The sequence below is a fragment of the Achroia grisella genome, unplaced genomic scaffold (genome assembly GCF_030625045.1).
Source record: "Achroia grisella isolate CSIRO2021 unplaced genomic scaffold, CSIRO_AGI_Agris_v1 utg17936, whole genome shotgun sequence".
Taxonomy (NCBI): Eukaryota; Metazoa; Arthropoda; class Insecta; order Lepidoptera; family Pyralidae; genus Achroia; species Achroia grisella.
The window spans coordinates 67,944-92,777 of record NW_026712680.1 but is presented as its reverse complement, the minus strand read 5'-3'; the positions used below and the strand labels follow the sequence as shown (position 1 = coordinate 92,777).

The 24,834-nt window shown below is 40.9% G+C and overlaps 1 protein-coding gene across 1 annotated transcript in view; it reads left to right on the top strand.

Annotated features, from left to right (window-relative positions):
- LOC131841494 (uncharacterized) overlaps positions 1-24,834 on the top strand; it is a gene marked incomplete at its 5' end in the record, with an annotated part of 48,285 nt that overhangs the window by 13,868 nt on the left and 9,583 nt on the right. Inside the window, one exon of the mRNA XM_059189816.1 lies at positions 11,056-12,796. Coding sequence (XP_059045799.1) covers positions 11,056-12,796 — 1,741 coding nt within the window. The remainder of the gene's footprint in view (positions 1-11,055; positions 12,797-24,834) is intronic.

The following is a 24,834-nucleotide window of genomic DNA, read 5'->3' as shown; positions in this document are numbered from 1 at the left end:
CATTTTTCATCATTTATTAGTCCATGACGTTATTCTACTTCATCATCAATTACTCCTCGGCTTTGGTGGTCTAACGGTTTAGGAACGGATATCGATATTACGACAGCCTGAGCCGAGGTCCGAACCCCTAGCGGTGACCTCAGACTAAAATTGTATCCGTCAGGCTGGAGTTGACCTTCGGCCGCTCCATAAGTCCTTCCGCGGATTTGAAGTACCATCTGCACTTGGTCCCTCGTCTGATGAAGCTGTAAAGGCCAGCTGCGGCTAACAGCATTAGAGTAGTTTAAAAAAAGGATTATTTCTATGTATATTATATACTTATTTACACAAAAAATATTTATGTATTTATAACAGTTGTCTAGTACCTCTAACAGAAGCTCTGCTTAGATTGGGATAGATGGCGCTGTGTTAATCGTCCAGGACCATATATTATTATTATTACTGATAAATTTTCCACTTTCTTTAATCTGCGGCGTATCTTGTCCAGGTCTTGCCGTCTTTCTGATGTCATCCGACCATCTGGCAGTTGGTCTGCCTAGGCTTCTGCTTCCCATCCTAGGTCGCCACATTAGGGATCTGTATGTCTTATTAAGTTAAATTTTACATTTTTGTTTGACTTAAATTGATTTATTTATTATTATTTTTAATCTATTTTGGTCAGGCCCCATATAACAATTTTAGGGATGTCAATATAATATAAAATCTAATAAAATAATAATACAATTTTACCAAAACTAACTCAAGTGGAATTGACTAACTAATCAAATTTAACAATAAAATAATAAAATAGTCATATAATAAATTAAATTACAATTAAAATAAATGTTAAATTAATTTACAATTATAATTAAAATAAATACTAAATTATACTGTTTTCAGGTGTGAGTGAATATATACATAGCAACTATACTACTAAGGTGTAATTTACTACTTCGTGTTTTACCAGGGCCATCCTGCAACCTTCCCTATCCTAAGTTATCTCAGGGATCTGTCATCTCTGCTTTAACGCCACTTTAGCTGCGCGATTCTTTTTATGATGTCGATCTCTCTAGCTAGCTTCTGTTCATATTTCTTAGTAGGTTTGGTAAAATTTGTAAGTATGGATCTCCGGCACTATTGGTTCGATTTAAAACATTATTTAAATGTTGCTACACTAAAATAATGTTCAAAATCAGATCATTAGTACGCCTAGCTAATGAAGGCTATAAAATATATAACATAACGCTCCGACCAACGGAAGTGGAGGAAAATGTAAAATGTTGTGAAAAAATGTGAAAATTCGACATCCAAATTCAGATTCAAAATATCTTTATTCATGTAGGTCTATTACAGACTCTTATGATATGTCAAATCTACCGTCAGTTCGGAATGATTTTGAGATGAGAAGAACTGACAAGAAACTCAGGTCGTATTCTTCATTCATATATGGAACATCAATCTCTATAATACGTGAAGCAAAAACTTTGTATTTTTTTTATGAAAATTGCTGCGCGGACGGTAAAGTATGAAATTTCATACACTTATAGATTATATAGAGAAGGAGTGCAGATTAATAATATTTTTTTTTAAATTATGGATTAAAAAAATATTAACTTAATAAAAATATATTACACACAGTACCCTGTACTGCACTCGCACACGCTTAACTCTTTTATTTATTGTTAATGGCTGTGCTTAAATTGATATTGTTTGCTTTTAATAATGTTTGTCTATGGTCTTACTGAATGTTAGATTATGGTCGAATTTCGACCACTGGGCGACCACTAGTATATATTACAGCTGTTACCTGCGAATACATCTGTGTGGAAATTAAGTTTTATTGTCATTAATAAGTAATATTAGATATATAGATAAATAGATAAATTCTTTATTCACAATTACAGACGCATCTGTTTTACATGTATGATACATGAGATACAGAAAAAACACGAATTAACAAAAGAAATGTAGGTGACTTTATGTGCCGCAAAAGTGAAAAGGTAGCCAACTCAGCATAATGCTACAGATAACTCTGCAGCGCTGATATTCTGTTAGCTCCTTACTTATACTATACTTATTACTAAAAAATTACATAAATATTAAACTTCGAGCTCTTTATCAAAATATATAAAATATGAATAAACTGTAAATAATTGATGAATTATGTTAAACTACTTATACTTATTAGCAAGTTACTCCTTATAATGAGCTATCTGCAAGTTAAAGTCCAGTGAAAATCGATAAAGCCGTTTCAAAGGTAAAAACAAACACATGTCTGTTTGTTTATCTAACAGATAAGCTTTAAACTGTTGTTTTATACCTTTTAGTGCAAAACTATTAATTTGAAATTACATATAAACACTTAAATGTTATATTAAAAAGTAAATAAACACAATTACTTTAGATTCAGGACTGTCATTTTGGGAACGCAATCTTAAATGAATCCATGTAGTAATTTATAGTTCTAACACTGCGAGTTTTCAGATTTTTTTTTCCGCGTAAAACAAAATGGATCTGCGGAAACAATTGCTTGCAAATATGTGTGCGTAAAAAAAACATCGGTATCACAGTTACATACAAATAATATTCTGCCGCTAGTGACGTAACCTGGAAACCTTTAAACGATATTGAATTTGGTTTTATTAAAAAACTGAAAAAAGAACGCGGCCGTCGCTTCACTAACTTGAAATGGGAAAGTGGGTTCTGCCGTCTGAATTCCAACTGTTTATGTTAATGAGAGCACCTCGAACCAGTTCTAACTGGTTTATTGCGGATTCGCATCCGACCTCCGACATTTCCCCCGCAAACGTCTCCTGTAGTTTCCGTAGCGTTTTTATATGTCTTCCGTTGGATTTGGGGATTGTCTATTTGGGGAATTTCATTTCTCTTGATTAGAAATCGAAATTATACTCTTTGGGTTCGTTCCAATCTTTCCTGCGTGTTGCCTTTTCGATTTTCCCTAAGTATTCAGGTTTGTTTTTGGTACGAAAATAAGTCGAATAGTTGAGAGCACTGGGTCAAGTCACGTCGGATTGAACTGCGTAACTTTAATTTACATAGATTTTTTTGAATTTAGAATACCCATATTAGTTTTATAATCGACTATTTCTAAATTTAAATCAACTAATCAGTTGTGGTAAGTTAAATTATGATAGATTTTTGAATTTAGAAATTTAGTTACTTATTTTTTGCACAACTCAACACTAAACTCTGGACAGCGTTCTCTGGTGTTAAATAAATAAAACAACCTGTGATGTTGGATTGTTGAACTTAAAATGTGATTTATTTCTCTTTTTTCGGACTACTCTAATGCTGTTGGCCGCAGCTGGCCTTTACAGCTTCACCGAACAATAGGGGGCGAGTGCAGATGGCACTCCAAACCCGCGGAAGGACTTATGGAGCGGATGAAGACAAATTCCTGCCTGACGGATACGAGTTTAGTCTGAGGGCACCACTAGGGGTTCGAACCTCGGCTCAGGCTGTCGTAATTTCGATCCCCGTTTGAATTGGATGGGGGATCGATCGGAGAAGAAAATAGCTTACACATATATATAGCAACAAAACGAAATAATATAGCCCTCTACTTTTAACACAGCGACATCTAGTATGTAGTTCGTGTACCTACTCTAATAAGAAAATAAACGTTTCTAAATTTTACTTCATTTGTGAGGTTGGCTAGTCCGCAACCATGTTCATTGAATTCAAATATATGTCCAACGAAATACGGCAAGTCAAACGTTGCATTTACCATTTTAGGTAGTACCTATTTTTTTAATACAGTTATCAAAATCGGATCTGCATTTGTAAATATTTCTAAATCATCACCATCATCATCATCATCATCATCATCATCTGCTTCTTCCTTATCCCATTTACTTGTGGTCGGCGTAATATGTTTTTCTCTTCCATTCATCGCTGTTCGCAGTCATCTCGTTATTCTCCCTTTCTCTATATCATATATCTTTCAAATCTATAATATCTGTAATATGAATTTTAGTAAATATTTCTAAATATATATATAAACGAATTGAGAATATCTCTCTTCGAAGCTTCTTAAATATACTGTATCCAAGATTTAAATAACAAATCTCCCCCAATATAACAAATAGCAGGAGCATTTCTGCCGAATCAACCACTCCAAGAAACACACAGGGTTGCCAACTACTAAACTTTTTGACTCATACAAAGTCAGTCAATACTATCATATTCACTCAGTTTGACTCCTGTTTTTATACATCAGTCGAGTATCAAGCACAATTACACAGTACTAGCTGTGCTTGCGACTTCTTCCGCGTGTGGCGTTGGATAGCATTTATTTCTAGACTAATTATAGCTTATATAATTTGGATTTATTATTTTAGCGTTTATTTAATAATTAGTACTAATTATAAAGAGCTAAAAAAAGTTTAGGTTAAAAGGTACAGGTAATGGGTATTACCTATATTGATTTTGATTTTATTTCTTTTATTTAACTTTAATGCACACAATATAATATATAGTACAGTACATTTGGCGGGCTTAACACATGCGGTATTTTTTTTTACCATTTCAAAATATTCTTCTTGTGATATTTCTCATCCTTCCCAATAAGCGGTAGATTAAAAAAGTTATACTATTCAAAATTGCCTAATTTTAAGTATATTTAAATAAAGAGTCTTCGATTCTACTCTATTATATTATGTCCTGTTTATCTTAGGGTGCCAACATATCTTCTTATTTTACACATACAACCATATTCTTCTTTTTCAGTCACCATATATCCTTTTATGTTATACTAACTGACCCCGTGAATACGTTCGCGTGGAATTTAACTTTATTGTTCTAAAATAAAAGTTTATTTCTAAAATAAAAGTAGCCTAAGTTACTCCTTATTACATCAGCTACCTGCCAAAAAAAGTCCCGTCAAAATCGGTCCAGCCATTTTAGAGATTAGCCGGAACAAATAGACAGACAGACAAAAATTGTAAAAAATAATATTTTGGTGTATGTACCGTATTTATATTCATATGCATGTAGTAAAAACGGTTATTTCAATATTACAAACAGACCTCCAATTTTATTTATAGTATAGATTACATTACATATGTGTGTAGTATGTAATGTACCAACCATATAAACATATAAATCAATAATAATTACAATCTATACCCGAACTCTGGTACAATCATTAGTCATCCCAACGATTTGAAGTTTTGAAGAAGAAGAAGAACGATTTGAAGAAAAGAACTTTCCGAACCTGCTAGGATTATTTAGAGGTACTTGTACCCAAAAATCTCGTACTGTACGAGAAAATACGAATTCTCAAGTATTTTGGTCACATTAGCCGGAACGAACAGTGTATGGAGCGGGTAATTATCTAAGATTCAGTTGAGGGCAGACGTTCTCGGGGTCGATCACCAACGAGATGGACTGACAGTATAAGAACGGCTACACAGCAGTCCATGGTACAATGTTCTCGTGCAGCCAAAAACCGTACCAGGTGGAGACAAATTGCAAGGAGCTCTGTCGCCAATGACCACAACGATACCATATCACAAAATATACCATCATGAAAGCCACGACCACTCTGCCAAGAGTGAACGACTGAAAAAGTACGAGAAAATATCGCATCGCTGCCAACCCTGATATCTTCTCCGGAGATAAATCAATCAAGCGGTGCACAGCTAATGTTGACGCGGCAGAATTGTATACGTCATCGGTCTGTACTCTTCTGTAAATGGCTTTGTCTATCTGGGAATATTGATGAGAAATCTTTATTTTATTGTACGAGAAATATGCAATGTCTAAAGTGGTAATACAAATTTTTGCTATTCTTAAAACCCATTTCTGTACACAGAAATTTATTTAGATAAGAATTACGTAAATCGCAGTCTTAGGACTTAAAAAAATTTCTAAATTTATTTAAAAATTACTTATTTCTAATTATAATAAAAAAGAGGTGACTCTATCGGGGCAAGAATAGAAGTGGTGGACGGAAGCCCAGTTCGGTTGCACAATTAGGCAACCGCGAAGTCACGTTGTCGGCGCTGGTGCAGGTTCCGCTGCATCAGCGTTGGAGCATTTGGTTAACACCAAAGTCCATGTAGAATCTAGGTCGCTCTTCATCAGCGATATTAAGGTGTCTATGTATTGTAACACAAGTGTATCTAATTTTATAATGATAATAATAATAAAAAAAAAAATAAAAAAAAAACAGCAAAAGCTGAGAGAAAATAAAAAAAATATATATCCACCGAAATTATTGCAATCGTTATGTCGGTGAATGGTCTCATCCCATCCAGTCTGGAACAATATCTCAGACGGTTGGGATTCCGAGGCGGCTCGCTCCCGGGAAAGATGCAGAAAGCGGTGCTCTTAGATTCTGCCCGCATTGTACGCCGGTTTCTCTCCTTGAGGCCCTGAACCACCTGAACGTTTTGGACATTACAATATAATATTGTTAATTGCACATGTGTCACCCACTCACTAATAGTTATGCCTCACTGTTCGGTTGACTGGTAGAAATAGAAATAGAAATAGAAATATTCTTTATTCAAATAAACTTAATATAAGCACTTTTGAATAGTCAAGTTTTTTTATTCTACCGCTTATTCGGAATGCAGATTCATCACAAGAAGAATAAGCAAGAACTTGTATGTTGCTCTTTTAAATAAATATTGATTTACTTATATTTAATTAATAACAAGGATTAGGCATACGACAATCAACATAGAAACCGCTACGCACTTAATATCTGTTCAATCAGATAACATTGTCAGCGCTTTGAATTTTAAGTTAGATATTTTCTACAAAAACATTATTATCATTTATAAATTCTTCAATTTTATAATAAAATTTTTTACAAAGAAAATATTTTATGACACATTTGAAATTTTTTTTCTGCCAAATTGACTACAGACTCTGGGAGTTTATTGTAAAACCTTACGCAATTTCCATAAAACGAATTACTGACTTTCGTACTTCAAACGGCACTTAGGTAAAATTCGTAGAGATCTCTTTTAGACATAACTCCACCTTTGCTCATCATCATCATCACCGCAGCCCGGAAGACGTCCACTGCTGGACATAGGCCTCCCCCAAGGATCTCCACGACGATCGGTCCTGCGCTGCTCGCATCCAATGCCTTCCAGCGATCTTAACCAGATCGTCGGTCCACCTTGCTGGAGGCCTTCCCACACTGCGTCTTCCAGTCCGTGGTCTTTAAATTGTTAAAGATTAATAAAAATATGGTGGATTGTGAAATAAATGGGATAAGGAAGAAGCAGAGGATGATGATGATGGTGGTGGATTGTGAAACTGAGATTGTGAGTGACAGTGTTTGAAAATAAAAGTGTTTTAGTGGAAAAAGATCGACAAATAAACATTAAATGTAGTTTCTTTGTTTTACAGGTAATCTTTGTTGTATTACGATAACTCGTTTATAATTTGTAATTTGTTTGTAACAAAAATTGTAAAAGAGTTAATAAAATTACTTTGTTTTACAGAGCAACGCATGGTTTAATTTGTCGAGAGACTTATTAATAGATAATTGACTTATATACATATATATATATATATATATATATATATATATATATATATATCCCCTTGGGCACTTTGTGGCTCAGACGTGCCGTATAGGTAGTTTTTTGTTGATCCTTTTTCACTTGTTGATCCGGAGGCCTTTTGTTGATCTAATGCCAGATGACCATATATAAATGTTGATCCGTTTTGAGCCACAACTGTCACGACGAGTAATAATAATAATTAAGCGATTTATACACGATTTTATACAAATCCACCTTTTTGGCATACGAGCAGTTCTTGATCCAATTCAAACGGGCCAATCAGGGTGCAGCATTTGCCAAGGGCTTCCTCATTGGCACGTTTGGGCTACTACATTATGGCTACAGTAACTTAATAATGTCTAGCTAGTATTTCAAAAATAATAGTCTACCTAATCTAAATATTTATAGAAATCAGTCTGGAGTAACGTGACTCCAGATCAAACCTCAATACTTGTTATTTTTTGGATGGGAATCTTTTCTTTTGTAACAACGTTACTGAGCGAATAAAGAGAAGACGCAACGGCGGATCCAGGGGGTAGCGTCATGGAGGTCATGGGAGTCATGGGGGCGTCATGACTCTCCCCCCCCTTAGCCCAGAACTTAGGTAGACCACTAATTGAACTAAAAAATAATGAAACAGCAAATTTTTTTGCACGATCGGAGTGTTGGTGCAGTAGTATTAATTATAATTAAACATTGTTACTTAAAACATAACAGTTAAAGTACTATAACACTAAAAGCAAAATAGGTATTTTCAAAATACTTTTTCAAAATAAATTACCCTTTGAGTTTTTGTTCAAACCTCAGATATTATATTTATTTTAGGTATATCAATCAATACATAGTATAGCATAGTACAGTCTGTCTGTCTGTCTGTTTGTTCCGGCTAATCTCTGAAATAGCTGGACCGATTTTGACGGGACTTTTTTTGGCAAGTAGCTGATGTAATAAGGAGTAACTTACGCTACTGTTATTTTAGAAAAATAAAATAAAATTTCACGCGGACGAAGTCGCTGGGGCCAGCTAGTCTATAGATATACCGAGATTTAATGTTTAAGTTGCTATTATGTTATTGACAAAATTTTACTGTAATGTTACTATTACGTTATCCTACACAATTTGTATTATTTTGGATGAATAAATAAATAAATAAATAATAATTTATACATCTATACATTTAATAAAAATTGGAGTGTCTGTTTGTAATATTGAAAAAACCGTTTTTTACTACATGCATATGAATATATATAAGGTACATATACCAAAATAACTATTTTTATAATTTTAGTCTGTCTGTCTGTCTGTCTGTTTGTTCCGGCTAATCTCTGAAATGGCTGGACCGATTTTGACGGTACTTTTTTTTGGCAGGTAGCTGATTTATAAGGAGTAACTTAGGTTACTTTTATTTTAGAAAAATAAAGTTAAATTCCACGCGGACGAAGTCGCGGGAACACCTTGTTTTTAATAAAAACATCTTTTTTGTGGTACTTGAGAATGTTGAAGCCTGTTGTTTGTAATATTGAAATAACCGTTTTTTACTACTTGCATATGAATATAAATACGGTACATACACCAAAATAACATATTTTACAATATTTGTCTGTCTGTCTGTTTGTTCCGGCTAATCTCTGAAATGGCTGGACCGATTTTGACGGGACTTTTTTTGGCAGGTAGCTGATGTAATAAGGAGTAACTTAGGCTACTTTTATTTTAGAAAAATAAAGTTAAAAACCACGTGGACGAAGTCGCGGGAACAGCTAGTGTATAATATATTAGAGATACCTACGTGTTTTTTTATTGATGACTAGCTGTACACGGGATTTCGTCCGTGTTGAATTTAACTTTATTTTTCTAAAATATAAGAAGTTAAATTCCACGCGGACGAAGTCGGGTGTACAGCTAGTTGTCGGTAGTCTAGCGATTTAGCTAGCACACTGCTTTGATTCCTGCTTGGTGGTCGAGGGTTCGATTCCTCGCACGCTGCAAACATTTGTATTCATGAGTATGATTGTTTGTAACGGTCTGGGTGTTTTCTATGTATAGATAATATATATGTATTTACGAAAAAAAATCTTTGTATTTATATCAGTACCCATAACATAATCTTCAGCTAGCTTAACTTGGGTCTAGATGAAGCTGTGTGAATTGTCCTGAGATTACTATTATTACTATAATAAATCTTTTCAAATCAGCCGATGTTTATTTTTGCCATAATACGTGCTGTTACCATGTGATAATATTACGTACGTACTTATTAAACTATTAACTTATTATTAAATTATTAACTATTTATACTGTTTTAAATGTGATGCGTTCATTATTTATATTTCCTTTGAATTAAAGACAAATGTATATATATATATATATTTATATACACTTGCACACTTAGTTGATCCAGCCACGATCCGTAGATATTGCTGATCCACTGTCTCTCTCTTTCTATCACTATCTTTGTATTCTAATATGCGATGTTGCCGTTCCGGCCGAGACCATGCGTTGTTGCCAAATGTATTCGTCGATAGTAGTAGATACTTATACTCGATATATATTTTTTCAACAATTTCCTGCAATAGTGAATCCGTATCGGCATTTTTTTTTTTTAAATGCACAAAGATTTTTTGGCTCTGAATATATTTAAAAATCATTTACTTGTGTGTTGATGAATTTATATACTAGTACATGAAGTACCTAATACTTGTTTTGATTTGAATAGGTAGCGATATTATGAATTTATTATACGTAATCTAAAGATTTTGACGAAATAAAAGTAATTAGTTATCTGTTAACCTTGACTTCATGCTGGCACCAGTATTATCAGATGATGAACATACTCTTCGAAAACTTACAGCAGAAATATCGTGTTTGGACTCATTAGATAGGTCTCGATGAATAGAGTTTAAAAAACTTAAAATAAATGGTACATTAGAAATAATGTATAAAAACCCCTTACGTAAAATTCAACCACTTTAAACTTAATAATAATAATAATTAGGAAAAGAGAAAAGCTATACATGCACTGAAAGTAATTGATGCCTTCCACACAATATTTTCAGTATTAAACAACTCTGTTTGTTCAGTAAAAGTGTAAATACACTGGTAACCTTTAATCATATTTTATATGCAAACATTACATATACAAACACTAAAGTTTTATTTCAGAATAGCCAGTAGTTTTCAAGAAATAAGTCTTTGAAATTGTACGTGTAACTTATATATATACCTACTAGTTTTCTCACCATAACAAATAACACCAATATGGCCTAGTTAATAGTTTACCTGTGTACCAATTAATAATAATAGTAATCTCAGGACAATTCATACAGCTTCATCTAGACCCAAGTTAAGCTAGCTGAAGATTATGTTCTGAGGTGGTAGTGTGGTGTTTCACCGGGGGCGGCTGCACTGTGCAGGGGATCACACTCCTACCCGGTGTGTCCGCTCCGGGGGGATCCCCGGAGTAGGCTTTGGAGGCGCTCGCCTCCCAAACACCCTTCCGACTTAAGTTGGAAGTGGTCATTGTTGGTTGCAGGCTGTGGGTGTGGCAACCTTAGATAGGTACGCGCCCTTCCTCTTCCCGTTCCCCGGAGGGGGTTATGAGGAGAGTTCGTCCCCTTGGAACGCTGAGTTCTGGTCCATGGACTCAGTGACCGAGGCGGACCTCGACATGGAGGATCGACCGGCGAGGTCGCGGCCCGCCTCGCGGGCCAGGTCGCGCGCTTCTCGTCCTTCATCGGCCTCGTCGACGCGCTCGACGCGCTCGACGCGTTCGATGCTGGTGGAGGACGAGCTGTCGGGTTGCCTTGTGTCCAGCGAGGACGGGCTAGTGAAGGCGGCCGTTTCCAAGCGGCCACATGAAGGCGGATCGAGCCCCTCTGGGGCGGTGGGCGGAGGTATTCGCCCATCTAAAATACCCTGCCCACCGACTCCGGCGGGAGCGTCCCTCCGCTTCCATGTGGACCAGGCCGGAAAGGGGCCATCGACGTCGGCGGAGTCCCGACGGGCGGATGCGTCGGATGACGACGTCGTGTTCGTCCGTCCGCAGGAGGTCTCGAAGGGGAAGAACGCTCCCAAAAGTGACCCGATTTCGGTGGCCGCCTTCTCGTCGGATGCCAGGTACAGGTTGTCGCTAGTCCTCAACAGAGTTAAGAGGTGCGGCAACCTGAAGGGGACCGACCAGAGGGCGATGACGGAGGAGATCGGGACCGTCATGGCATTGACGGAGGCCTTAGACCCGAACTCCTCCGTGGCCGGCGAATTCTCCTCGGTGGCTGTCGGCCAAAACAGGATGGAGGCGGAGGCTAAGGAGCTCCGCAAACAGAATAAGGCGCTCCAAAGCCAGATCCGGCAGCTCCAGGAGCAGATTCGCCAACTCGCCGAAGTGGTGAAGTCGGGGTCACGGACTCCTCCGACTCCTTCCCCGGCCCCAAAGGGATCGGCAGTGGGGAGCGCTTCTGGCCCGGCCCCTGCGCCGGGCGACACAGAGACCCTCAGGGCGGACATAATGAGGGCGACCGGGGTCATGATAGAGGCCCGAATAGGAGAACGCATTGAGCAGGGCATCAGGGAGATCAAGGCTGCCCTGGGCCTCAATTCCCCGGCGACCTCAATCCGCCCTGAGCACCGCCCGCCGCTACAAAGCGACGGGCAATATGACGTCCTGTCTAGGATCCCCGGCGCAGGGGGACCGGGATTCAGGGACGCTCCCCATCTGCGGGGGGCGCGAGGTGCGGCGTTCCCGCCGTTGGGAGCGAGTCAGCCCGTCAGCCGGCCTGCCTCCGGCAGTCAGCAGCCGGGGCCGTCGGGCATGGCGCGCCAGGACGGATGGAGCACGGTGGTGAAGCGGGGCGGCAAAACACGCAACGTCCCTGAGAGGCAGACCCAGAGTACGCAAAGTACTCAGAGGAGTTCTGGGACTCCCTCTCAGGGGAAGAAGGGTAAGGCGGCCCCGCCGTCACCGTCGAAGCTGCGCGCGCCGCGATCGGCGGCCGTGGTGGTCACCCTGTGTCCGGAGGCAGAAGCGGCGGGGGTGACTTACTCCGCCGTCCTCAAGGAGGCGAAGGATAAAATCGACCTCGCCTCCTTGGGGATTGGAAGCTTACGCTTCAAGACCGCGGCTACTGGGGCCCGGATCCTGGAGATCCCGGGATCCCAGACGGGAGACCAGGCTGACGCGCTTGCGTCGAAGTTCCGGGACGTGTTCCCGGACGGTACGGTCCGCATTGCCAGGCCCACCAAGACCGCAGAGATGAGGGTCATGGGCCTGGATGACGGTACCGACCGGGAAGAGGTGGCGGCCGCCGTGGCACAACACGGCGAGTGCACGGCGGACGCCGTCAACGTCGGGGAGATTCGGCGCGGCGCGTCGGGCCTGGGCACCTGCTGGGTGCGGGCCCCATTGGCCGCGGTCAAGAAGGTCACGACGGCAGGGCGGATCCGGATCGGCTGGGTCTCAGCCGCTGTGGAGCTGCTGCGGCAGAAGCCACTCCGGTGTTACAAGTGCCTCGAGAGCGGGCACGTGGTGGCACGGTGCTCGCACGAGGAGGACCGGAGTGGCCTTTGCTACCGGTGTGGGGCTCCCGGCCACAAAGCGGCCGGATGTTCGGCGGCCCCACACTGCGTGGTTTGCGCAGCGGCGGGTCGCCCAGCCGATCACCGGGTGGGGGCCAAAAAGTGCCCCCAATACCGGTCCAAGAGAGCGAGGGGATCCGCACTGTCGTCAACCCGCGGCTATGGCCGCCGGGGAGAGGCTGAGGTAATGGACACCGGTCAATAATGGCAGTCCATCGCCTCCTGCAAGGGAATCTCAACCACTGCGCGCGCGCCCAGGATCTGCTTCTGCAGAGCGCGGTGCAGTGGGGAGTTAACCTTGCAGTGGTCGCCGAACCATATCGTCTGGCGGCGACCCCTCTGGCCTGGTGGCCATTGTCGGCGCGGGCAACCCCGCGACCCCGCTCGTCAGCCGCCTATTCGGCGGAGCGGGGTACATAGGAGTGAGTTGGGGGGAAACCGTCGTTGTCGGGACATACTTCTCTCCGAACAGGACTCTCGCCGAGTTCGAGCAGTTCATGGACGGGCTGGGGGCCGCTCTGGAGCTATACTCGGCCCGTCCAATGATGGTGATGGGGGACTTCAATGCCAAATCCACGGCATGGGGCTCCCCCATCACCGACTCTCGAGGCAGGGTCCTGGAAGACTGGGCGGCCGCGGCCGGCCTGGTGGTGTTGAACCGAGGGTCGGCCGCCACGTGCGTGAGACAGCAGGGGGAGTCGCATGTCGACGTATCCCTCTGCAGTCCAGCGATCGCACAGAGGGTGCGGAGCTGGCAGGTGTTGGATGAGGTGGAGACTCTATCCGATCATCGTTACATTCGGATAGACGTTCTCCCCTCACCCGTAGCTCCGCACCCCGGTCGCCAGGAGAGGAATGTCCCACAACTCCCCAGATGGGTGTTGAAACGTCTGAATAAAGACGTGCTGATGGAGGCTTCCATCGTCCAGGCCTGGGTTCCCATACCGGAGGGGCCTGTGGAGGTCGACGAAGAGGTGGGCTGGTTCGGTGAGGCTCTGTCGCACATTTGCGACGCGGCGATGCCCCGAGCCGGCCCTCGACCTCCTAGGCGTCAGGTGTACTGGTGGTCGGAGGAGATAGCGGCGTTGAGGGAGGAGTGCTCCGCCGCCCGCCGCCGGTACACCAGGCACCGCCGACTCAGGCGGGGCCGCGACGCCGACGAGGAAGCACAGCTGTACGAGCAGTACAAAGAGAGGAAGAAAGCTCTGCAGCTGTCCATCAGCAGGGCCAAGGAGACAGCCAGGGAAGAACTCCTGGAGACCCTGGACAGGGATCCATGGGGGCGCCCTTATAGGTTCGTCAGGGGCAAATTACGCCCCTGGGCGCCCCCCGTGGCAGAGGGTCTCCAGCCGCGGCAGCTGGAGGGGGTGTTGGAGGAGCTGTTCCCGAGACAGCCTCCCTTCACACCTCCTCCGATGATGCCGCGTGGCAGTGATGGAGAGGCCAGCGGCGTCAGCGCTGCTGCGGTTCCTGCCATTACCGAGGAGGAGTTCGCCGCGGCCGTGGATAAACTCCGGGGCAAGAATGTCGCCCCGGGTCCGGATGGTATCCACGGCCGCGTCCTGGCCTTGGCCCTAAACACCCTAGGGGACCGACTCCGGCGCTTGTTCAATGCGTGTCTGGAGTCGGGACGGTTTCCCAATCAGTGGAAAGCGGGTAGAGTGGTCCTGCTCCGCAAAGCGGAGCACCCCGCAGGTTCGGTGGTTCCCTCGGCGTTCCGCCCCATAGTACTGTTGGACGAGATCGGCAAGCTCTTCGAGCGAATTTTGGCGGGCCGACTCGTCCAACACCTGTCTCAGGTAGGTCCCGATCTCAGCCCGAAGCAGTTCGGGTTCCGAGAGGGGCGCTCGACGATCGACGCGATCTCGCGTGTGCGCTCCCTCTCGGAAGAGGCGACGTCCCAGGGTGGGGTGTTGTTGGCGGTCTCTCTAGACATTAAGAACGCCTTCAACACCCTGCCCTTTGCGACTATTAGGGAGGCGCTGAAATACCATCGCGCGCCTCCCTACATTCGGGACGTGATCGGGGCCTATCTCGAAGACAGGTCTGTGCTATGCACGGGGCGGAACGGCGTTGTAGTGCCGAGGGAAATGCAACGCGGTGTTCCACAGGGGTCGGTTCTGGGCCCGATCCTGTGGAACATCGGGTATGATTGGAACCTGCGGGGCGCCCTTTTAACGGGCACTGACCTCGTGTGTTACGCGGATGACACCTTGGTCACTGCCCGGGGGCGGGACCTACTGGAGGCTACCCGCTTTGCCACGGCATGCGTGGCGCTGGTCGTCGGCCGTATAAGAAGGCTTGGGCTCCAGGTGGCGCTGGAGAAGACCGAGGTCCTGTGTTTTCATGGGCCTCGGCGTGCGCCACCTCCGGATGCCCAGCTGGTCGTCAGTGGCCAGAGGGTGGGGGTCAAGTCCTGTATTCGATACTTGGGGCTTGACCTGGACAGTCGTTGGAGCTTCCGCGCTCACTTCCGGAACCTGGTCCCTCGCCTTATGGCAGCCGCCGGCGCTCTTAGCTGGCTGCTGCCAAATGTGAGGGGCCCGGGAGAAGGTTCCCGCCGCCTATACCTCGGCGTGGTGCGGTCCATGGCCCTGTACGGGGCCCCCATCTGGGTGGGGGCCCTAGGGAGGAAAATGTGGCCTGCCTCAACAGGCCACACAGGGTCATGGCCATACGGGCCATAAGAGGCTACCGCACCATATCCGGGGAAGCGGCGGGTCTGCTGGCGGGGTCTCCTCCGTGGGACTTGGTAGCGGAGCTCCACGCGTCAGTGTACCACTGGCGCGCGGAGCGACGTTCCATGGGGGAGGCACCCGCTGGCCATGAGATTGAAGCGCGGAGGTCCGACTCTCGGCGGATCCTCAGGATCGAATGGCGGGCGAGGTTGATGAGCCCGTCAGCCGGCCTGAGGACCATCGAGGCTGTCCGTCCCATCCTCAAACGGTGGATGAATAGGAGATGGCCACTGACGTACCGCATGACGCAGATACTGTCCGGGCACGGATGCTTCGGGCGGTATCTGTGTCATGTGGCGAGGAAGGAGCCGACGACCGGCTGCCACGAGTGCGGAGGTGTTGAGGACACGGCGCAACACACGCTGGACGAATGTCCAGCGTTCGAGAGTGAGCGCCGTGTCCTCACACGAATAGTGGGGGACGATCTCTCGCTGCCGAATTTAGTTCGGAGGATGGTCAGTAGCGAGAGATCGTGGCTGGCGGTGAGCTCCTTCTGCGAGGAAGTTATCTCGCGGAAGGAGGCGGCGGAAAGGGAGCGGGAGTCAGCTCGTCCCGCTTCCCTCCGCCGCAGAAGAGCCAGGCCTAGAGGTGGGGGCGTATCCAACTCCGCCCCCCTCTATCCCCCACTGGGGCCGGGGTGACTGCCTTGAGGGAGGCAGTCCCCCAATCCAAAGGCCCCGGAGGTGTGCGCGTGTACCCACACGCCTCCACAATGGAGTAGGGCGAAATAGGTCGCCCTAACCACAAAACGAGATGGGGCCTGCCCTACAACATCTACAGGGCGGGCCGTCGCCGTCGGAGCTGGGGTAGAATGCACTTGCGAATCCCCTGGCTCCGGCATAGGCGCTCGTAGGTACACCGTGTGGTTTTTTAGTGGGTACAAGTCCCACACACCACCTCGCCATCCCTCCGGCGGGGTGACGGTCTTTTGAAGATTTTTCCACACGATAAAAAAAAAAAAAAAAAAAAAAAGCTGAAGATTATGTTATGGGTACTGATATAAATACAAAGATTTTTTTTCGTAAATACATATATATTATCTATACATAGAAAACACCCAGACCGTTACAAACAATTTAATAATAAGTTAATAGTTTAATAAGTACGTACGTAATATTATCACATGGTAACAGCACGTATTATGGCAAAAATAAACATCGGCTGATTTGAAAAGATTTATTATAGTAATAATAGTAATCTCAGGACAATTCACACAGCTTCATCTAGACCCAAGTTAAGCTAACTGAAGATTATGTTATGGGTACTGATATAAATACAAAGATTTTTTTTCGTAAATACATATATATTATCTATACATAGAAAACACCCAGACCGTTACAAACAATCATACTCATGAATACAAATGTTTGCAGCGTGCGAGGAATCGAACCCTCGACCACCAAGCAGGAATCAAAGCAGTGTGCTAGCTAAATCGCTAGACTACCGACAACTAGCTGTACACCCGACTTCGTCCGCGTGGAATTTAACTTCTTATATTTTAGAAAAATAAAGTTAAATTCAACACGGACGAAATCCCGTGTACAGCTAGTCATCAATAAAAAAACACGTAGGTATCTCTAATATATTATACACTAGCTGTTCCCGCGACTTCGTCCACGTGGTTTTTAACTTTATTTTTCTAAAATAAAAGTAGCCTAAGTTACTCCTTATTACATCAGCTACCTGCCAAAAAAAGTCCCGTCAAAATCGGTCCAGCCATTTCAGAGATTAGCCGGAACAAACAGACAGACAGACAAAAATTGTAAAATATGTTATTTTGGTGTATGTACCGTATTTATATTCATATGCAAGTAGTAAAAAACGGTTATTTCAATATTACAAACAACAGGCTTCAACATTCTCAAGTACCACAAAAAAGATGTTTTTATTAAAAACAAGGTGTTCCCGCGACTTCGTCCGCGTGGAATTAACTTTATTTTTCTAAAATAAAAGTAGCCTAAGTTACTCCTTATAAATCAGCTACCTGCCAAAAAAAGTACCGTCAAAATCGGTCCAGCCATTTCAGAGATTAGCCGGAACAAACAGACCGACAGACAGACAGACAAAAATTATAAAAATAGTTATTTTGGTATATGTACCTTATATATATTCATATGCATGTAGTAAAAAACGGTTTTTTCTATATTACAAACAGACACTCCAATTTTTATTAAATGTATAGATGTATAGATTATTATTTATTTATTTATTTATTCATCCAAAATAATACAAATTGTGTAGGATAACGTAATAGTAACATTACAGTAAAATTTTGTCAACAACATAATAGCAACTTAAACATTAAATCTCGGTATATCTATAGACTAGCTGGCCCCAGCGACTTCGTCCGCGTGAAATTTTATTTTATTTTTCTAAAATAACAGTAGCGTAAGTTACTCCTTATTACATCAGCTACTTGCCAAAAAAAGTCCCGTCAAAATCGGTCCAGCTATTTCAGAGATTAGCCGGAACAAACAGACAGACAGACAGACAAAACTTGTAAAATATGTTATTTTGGTGTATGTACCGTATTTATATTCATATGCAAGTAGTAAAAAACGGTTATTTCAATATTACAAACAGACACTCCAATTTTATTTACATGTATAGATGTATAGATTAAAAAAAAAGTAACAGTCATAAGGCTAGTCGTATGCCTAATATATATAATAATGTAATAAATTCATTTAAACAGAAATTGCGGGAACATTATTTAAATTTGTAACTTTTTTACTGTCCTTCTCCTTTTTTCACATCTTTCTGTTATATCCATATAGTTCTCTCTATATTTTCTGATTTTCTTACTTTCAATTTGAGACTGTACTTATAATTTGATTATCGGATCATTATGTATTTACTTATATATAATATTTATACATTTATGGGTTATATTTAGATATATATTTATGTATGTATATTGTTATTTTTTTATAGAAATGTATATTTTGCTTATCTTTATTATCTTTATAAATCTTTTTTTGACATTTCTTATTTATATTAGTGCACCGCCAATAATCTTTCGCTGCACCACTCATGGTTGCCTGGTAAATAACGCGGCAAAATATTAAGTCCGCCACATGTACAAATTTTTTTGTGCATTAAAGTTAAAGAAATAAAAAAATACACTACTGTTTAATGAAAATGCGTGTTGTCTAGTGCTTTGAGATGTATCAAAATAAGGTCAACAAAAAAGTCCGTGATGGTATATGTCTATCTCTTAAGGATAACCAACAATAACCATTTTTTATCTTTTACATTTTACGGGATTTTTTTTATCGTATGTTTCCCTTAAAATCATGTAAACTATGTTATTATGTCATAATCTAAAGAAATAATAATATTTTATAGTGACATATCCACTATAAAATACCAAAAAGTAGCAATGTAATTCGTTACGCGCGAATCAGGTGTTATAAGGTCAAAGGTCGGTGCACCCCGCGTATTTGATAAATAGTGCTTCTCTGGATGTCTTTAAGAGAAAATAGCAGTATGTACGTGTATATGTACAAGTCCTTAAGTGTTAAGTTTTTCAAATGTACATACAGTAAAGAATAAATATTTTTAAGTACAGTACTTACGTACATTAATATAATACCTACTTTTTACTTGTATCTATTGTTATCAAAATTAAATTATAAGTTCTTAACTTGACCACGACTATGTGACCCTCTCTTGGCGCCAAAACGAGTGAAAAAATGAACAGCATACGACGACGACGCAGTACCTATAGAGTGGAGCAACTGCTTATTCAGTTTCATTCAACTATTTAGTCCCTCCACCGTTACAATGAATGGAGGCGGATATTACAATGTACGTAGCATTGCGAATATAAAATATCTAGATTAGGTATAATAAATTCATAATTCATAGGCCGTTACGGTATCAGAGCCAAAGTCTTCTTTCTTTGTTTATGTACTGTTAGATGCGACAGCGACTTTGTTTTTATATTACTATGTAATGATTGATATACCTAAAATAAATAAAATATCTGAGGTTTGGACAAAAATTCAAAAGGTACTTAATTTTTAAAAAGTATTTTGAAAATACCTATTTTGCATTTAGTATTTGAAATACAAAACACAAAACTATTTTTGTTTTTAGAGTGACATTTCTATGAATTCACTGTCGATAGCGAGCGGTGCGATGGAAAAAGATAACCGTTTATAAAAATATAATAAATAACCCTGGACAATTAACACAGACTGATACTGAACTGATATAAATAGATATTTTTATTTTGTAAATACATATATAATATACATATAAAACACCCAGACCGATGAAAACAATCGATGACCGATGAGTACAAATGTTTGCATCGTGCGAGAAATCGAACCCGCGACCATCGGATGTAAAGCGGTGTGACCACCGAGGCAGTCGAAATATATAAATAATCTTATGAATTTAATTTATTCTAATTTGTTTATGTGCGCGGGGTGCGGTGTACGGTGCTCCCCCCAGCCTCCACCGTTGCTGGAGCTTGCATGTATGGAGCATTGCGAATATAAAATATCTAGATTAGTAAATTCATAATTGATAGACCGTTACGGTATCTATATATATTCGGATTAAAATAAGTATCGCAGTAAGGACCAGTATATAAAGTGATCAACACAATTAACTGATTTTTGAAATATATATACAGAGCCAAAAAGTCTTTGTGTATTCAAAAAATATCTAATTTGTTTGTGTGCGCGGGGTGCGGTGTACGGTGCTCTCCCCTGCAACGGTGGAGTTACTATGTATGGAGCATTGCGAATATAAAATATCTACATTAGTAAATTAATAAAGTCATAATTGATAGACCGTTACGGTATCTATATATATTCGGATGAAAGTAAGTATCGCAGTAAGGACGAGTATATAAAGTGATCAACATAATTAATTGATTTTTGGAATATATTCAGAGCCAAAAAGTCTTTGTGTATACCAAAAATTTTGCCGTTCGGAGCCATTCAGTCACGAATTATTAGTAAAAAAAGTGTCGAGTATATCGTACTATCGACGAATATATATGGCCGCATCGCAAAATAGAATGCGACGTTGCCATACCGCCTGAGATATACGCGATAGGAGTCAAGTTATTCAGTGCAAAAGGTGGAATCGGCAAGTGTTTAGGTTGTGGCGTGATCAACAAAGTGCCCAAAGAGGTGTTTATATATATATATATATATATACGCCTATATATATTATTGAGGGTTTTGTGTTATTGTCTGGTGCTAAGATATGTAACACTGCGACTTGCATAGATCTATTGCGCTCACCCTTTTTCAACCTACCTACCGCCACCTATACCTATGCGGGTCAAGAATTGAAGGATATTCTTCATAAATCTACCATACATAGTGGTGGCAGGCTCACCCGTTGTACTCGTGACCAGTGCTGCTTGTCAGTGGGACTGGTCTGCTCCGATTTATTTTGTTACTCTAGTAACTAATATTTATTTATGTCTACTTCGCTATTTGGCAATTTGTGTTCACAATAAAATCCTAAAAATGTAATTTCGAACAATAATTAATATATATTAATTATTGTAATTAATAATAATTTTATTTAAAAGAGAAAAAAGCAAGTTTCTTGCTCACTCTTCTTGTGATGAATCTTGTACCGAACAATATTTTTTATTTAAAAGAGAAAAAGGCAAGATTCTTTTCTCATTCTTCTTGTGATGAATCTGCATTCCGAATAAGTGGTAGAATCAAAATATGACTATTCAAAAGTGCTTATAATCAGTTTATTTGAATATAGATTATTTCTATTTCTATTTCTATTTCTACCGAATAATCTTGAGGTTTTTTGATTATTCACTTATAATATTGATGATTAGTAGTAAATCCTAATACTTACTTACGTAGATGATAGGTTGAGCTGAAGTCAGTTAGTCCATCGGGGCCAATTCAACCAGAATTCGACGCGGTGCCATGGAAACCTCGTGGTTTTCAGAGAAACCACATGGAGGTCTACCTGACACAGCTTTTTCTAAAATGCAACCAAAGGGTAAAACTAGTTATAAATAAGATTCGAGTCAATTTCGTCCTGTACCAAATGCAGCCAAAATTGCGGATAAAACTGGTTCCTGTTACATATATACTTGGAGGCCTTCTCTACCAACTTCGGTTCAACTGTAAATCAAACGAAATCTCCAACATGTAATACTGCAGAGAGCCGATTGCATACCAATAACTGATAGATATATACGATAAGTATACATCCTATATGTCGTAAACGACGAAATAAGTATCTTTTCTTATGGCCAATCAAAATGGGCCCATTGGAATTCAACTGCCTTCCTTAGGGCAAGTTTTTATGGCCCTAACCGATAAGTGGTCTTCACTAAAATTTGCATAAGCTATTTAATGGCGTTTGTAATGAAATTTTACTCAGTACATTTTTCAGATTGTGTTATAATATATATGTCCCCTGCCCCCCCCTGCCCCCCCCTGTCACCCCACCCCCCCTACGAGGAAGACAGGGCATTATTAGTACTAATGACCCATCGCTAGCAATTTACCATGTCAGTTTGACCTCCGCGCGGACTGGACCTTCTGGAAACCTTCTTCTGTTGGTGGGGTCTACTAACGGAGGTTGGCGATCTTAACTTTGTCCACAGCTGTTCTGACCAGTAATCTGGTACTAACCTTGAATTACTGCCTTACGTTCTTTAGCCATAACGTGCAACGCCTGCCCGGTCTTCGTTTGGTAGATTTTCCTTGAATTATTATTTGCAAAAGACCATATTTTTTACAGCAATTTCCTACGTACTTTTAGTATTGAAGACTTCAAGTCTTTTAGAAACCGTTCTGGGAATTGCCATGGTTAATTACTTGTAATGCAATAAGACAGAGGTACAAATTATCCTCCACGATTGTTTATCACAAACTTGTGGCCAACTAAGAAGATTGGTAGGAAAACATCTTAACTTACCGAATAAATCTTTGCTAGGCATTATTTTGGCGCGCATCCACCACCAGTTCCGCAGATTAAGTCAAACTTAGTTGTCCAACGTGAATCATACAGGAAAATAGATATTGCTCATTCATTCATAATTTAAGAGCAGCAGAAGCCAATTTTCAAGTACTCGCTATTTCCTACGGCTTTCCATCAATCTCTTTAATTATTGACACGACTACAACTTTTTCCGTGATGATACATCCTTTACTATAATCATGATGCTTTCTTTTATAACACAGAGGACAAAGTAAGTGATTACCGCTGCCCATGAGCACCCAACACCAGGGGAATTGCAAATGCGTTGACGGCTTTTAAGAAGGAATAAGGTCTTTGCTTGAAGGTTTCAATATCGTATCGGTTTGGAAATACCATTGCTGGAAGGTGATATTCTCACCGTTGCTTCTCAATTTATATATTCAAATATCCTATATGTTCATAAAAATCTTGACTTATTTCCAAAAAACAGCAATATTCATAATATTAATACTAGATTTAAAGACAAACTTGCTGTCTCGTTTAGAAAAAGTTAATAGGTCTTTTATGGGAATAGGTAGAAAAATTTACAATAAGATACCAAAGGATATGTTGGAAGTACCCTTAAATAAATTCAAACCATCTGTTAAATCATATTTACTGAGCAAGGCCTATTATTCACTAAACGATTACTTGAATGACGAGTGTGCATGGCAATAGTTGTCCATGCACTGAATTTTCATTTAATGTTAGACATAGACACCTATATAAAAATACATTGTAAATAAACTGGCTTTAAAAAAAAAGTAATTCAATTGAGTTTCTTACCAGTTCTTCTCAATTGGATCTATATACCGAACTGGACGGTAAATTATAATGTAAAAATTTGACGATCATAAGCGGCTAAAATGTCCTACATGAATAAATGATTTTTGAATTTGAATTTGAATTTGGTGATTCCACAATATGGTTGTGCGTGGCAAAAAGTTTCTAGAAAACCGCACTGTAGAGGACCGCCAAATAATTCACATACCTTCTCAGGGTGCATTATTTCTCATTTATTAACATATTACACAAGATATATACAAGTTTTGTCTTGCCTTGAGATAGTACAGTCTTTACACACTTACATTTCTATACAAGTATTATACAACCTTAAGACAATCTGATCCACTAATGTAATTGATCTATCTGTAACATTGGCTGCAATCATATCCATCTCATAAATATTTGTGAACTGGGCCAAAACCTCTCCACGCACTCATTCCACGAATAACACCAGGAAATATGGCTGAATCCTTTCTGGCTAAGTGATACCGATATGTAGGTTTATTGGTATGCTCATATCTCTTTAACTGATGCGATAATTTTGGCATATTCATGATTCTCTTGACGTTTATTAAGGACTGGTCGTTTGCCGCGGGTTCGTCTGTAAAAACTGTATTTGATGTTGCTGCCTGAATTTCTAATACACCACGTGTTATAAAATATGTATGATATCATGCAATGTGGATGAAAACACTTTTATTTCACAATTTATTATGGTGTAATATAAATGTATTTCTTTATATATTAAGAATATTAAATTTTTTCTTCTTAAAGGCCGGCTGTTGTGGAATCACCTTCCAGCAATGGCACTTCTGAACCGATACGAGAAAAGAGCTTATTCTTTTTTAAAAGGTCGGCAACGCGCTTGCAAATCCCTTGGGTCTGCGGGTGCTCATGGGCGGCGGTAATCACGTGAGTCAAGAATCAAGAGAGCTGCAAGCTCATTTGTCCGCTATGCTATAAATAAAATGAAATTAATGTTTATTTACAAAATACTTAAGTTAAAAAATAATTAAATCTATCTCCGCATATTCAGTCTGTGATTTAATTATTTCTGCTAAAATATGTAATTAATTTTTAATGTTTTATGGAAGATTTATAATTGTAATAAAATTTATAACCTATGTTGTTCGACCCAAACAAAGTAACAATACAAATTCATATAAAACACTGGTGGGCAGCTGTGGCTTTCCCTGGATGCATATTACTATAGAAGTTATATACATTACTATAATATATGCTTATGTCAG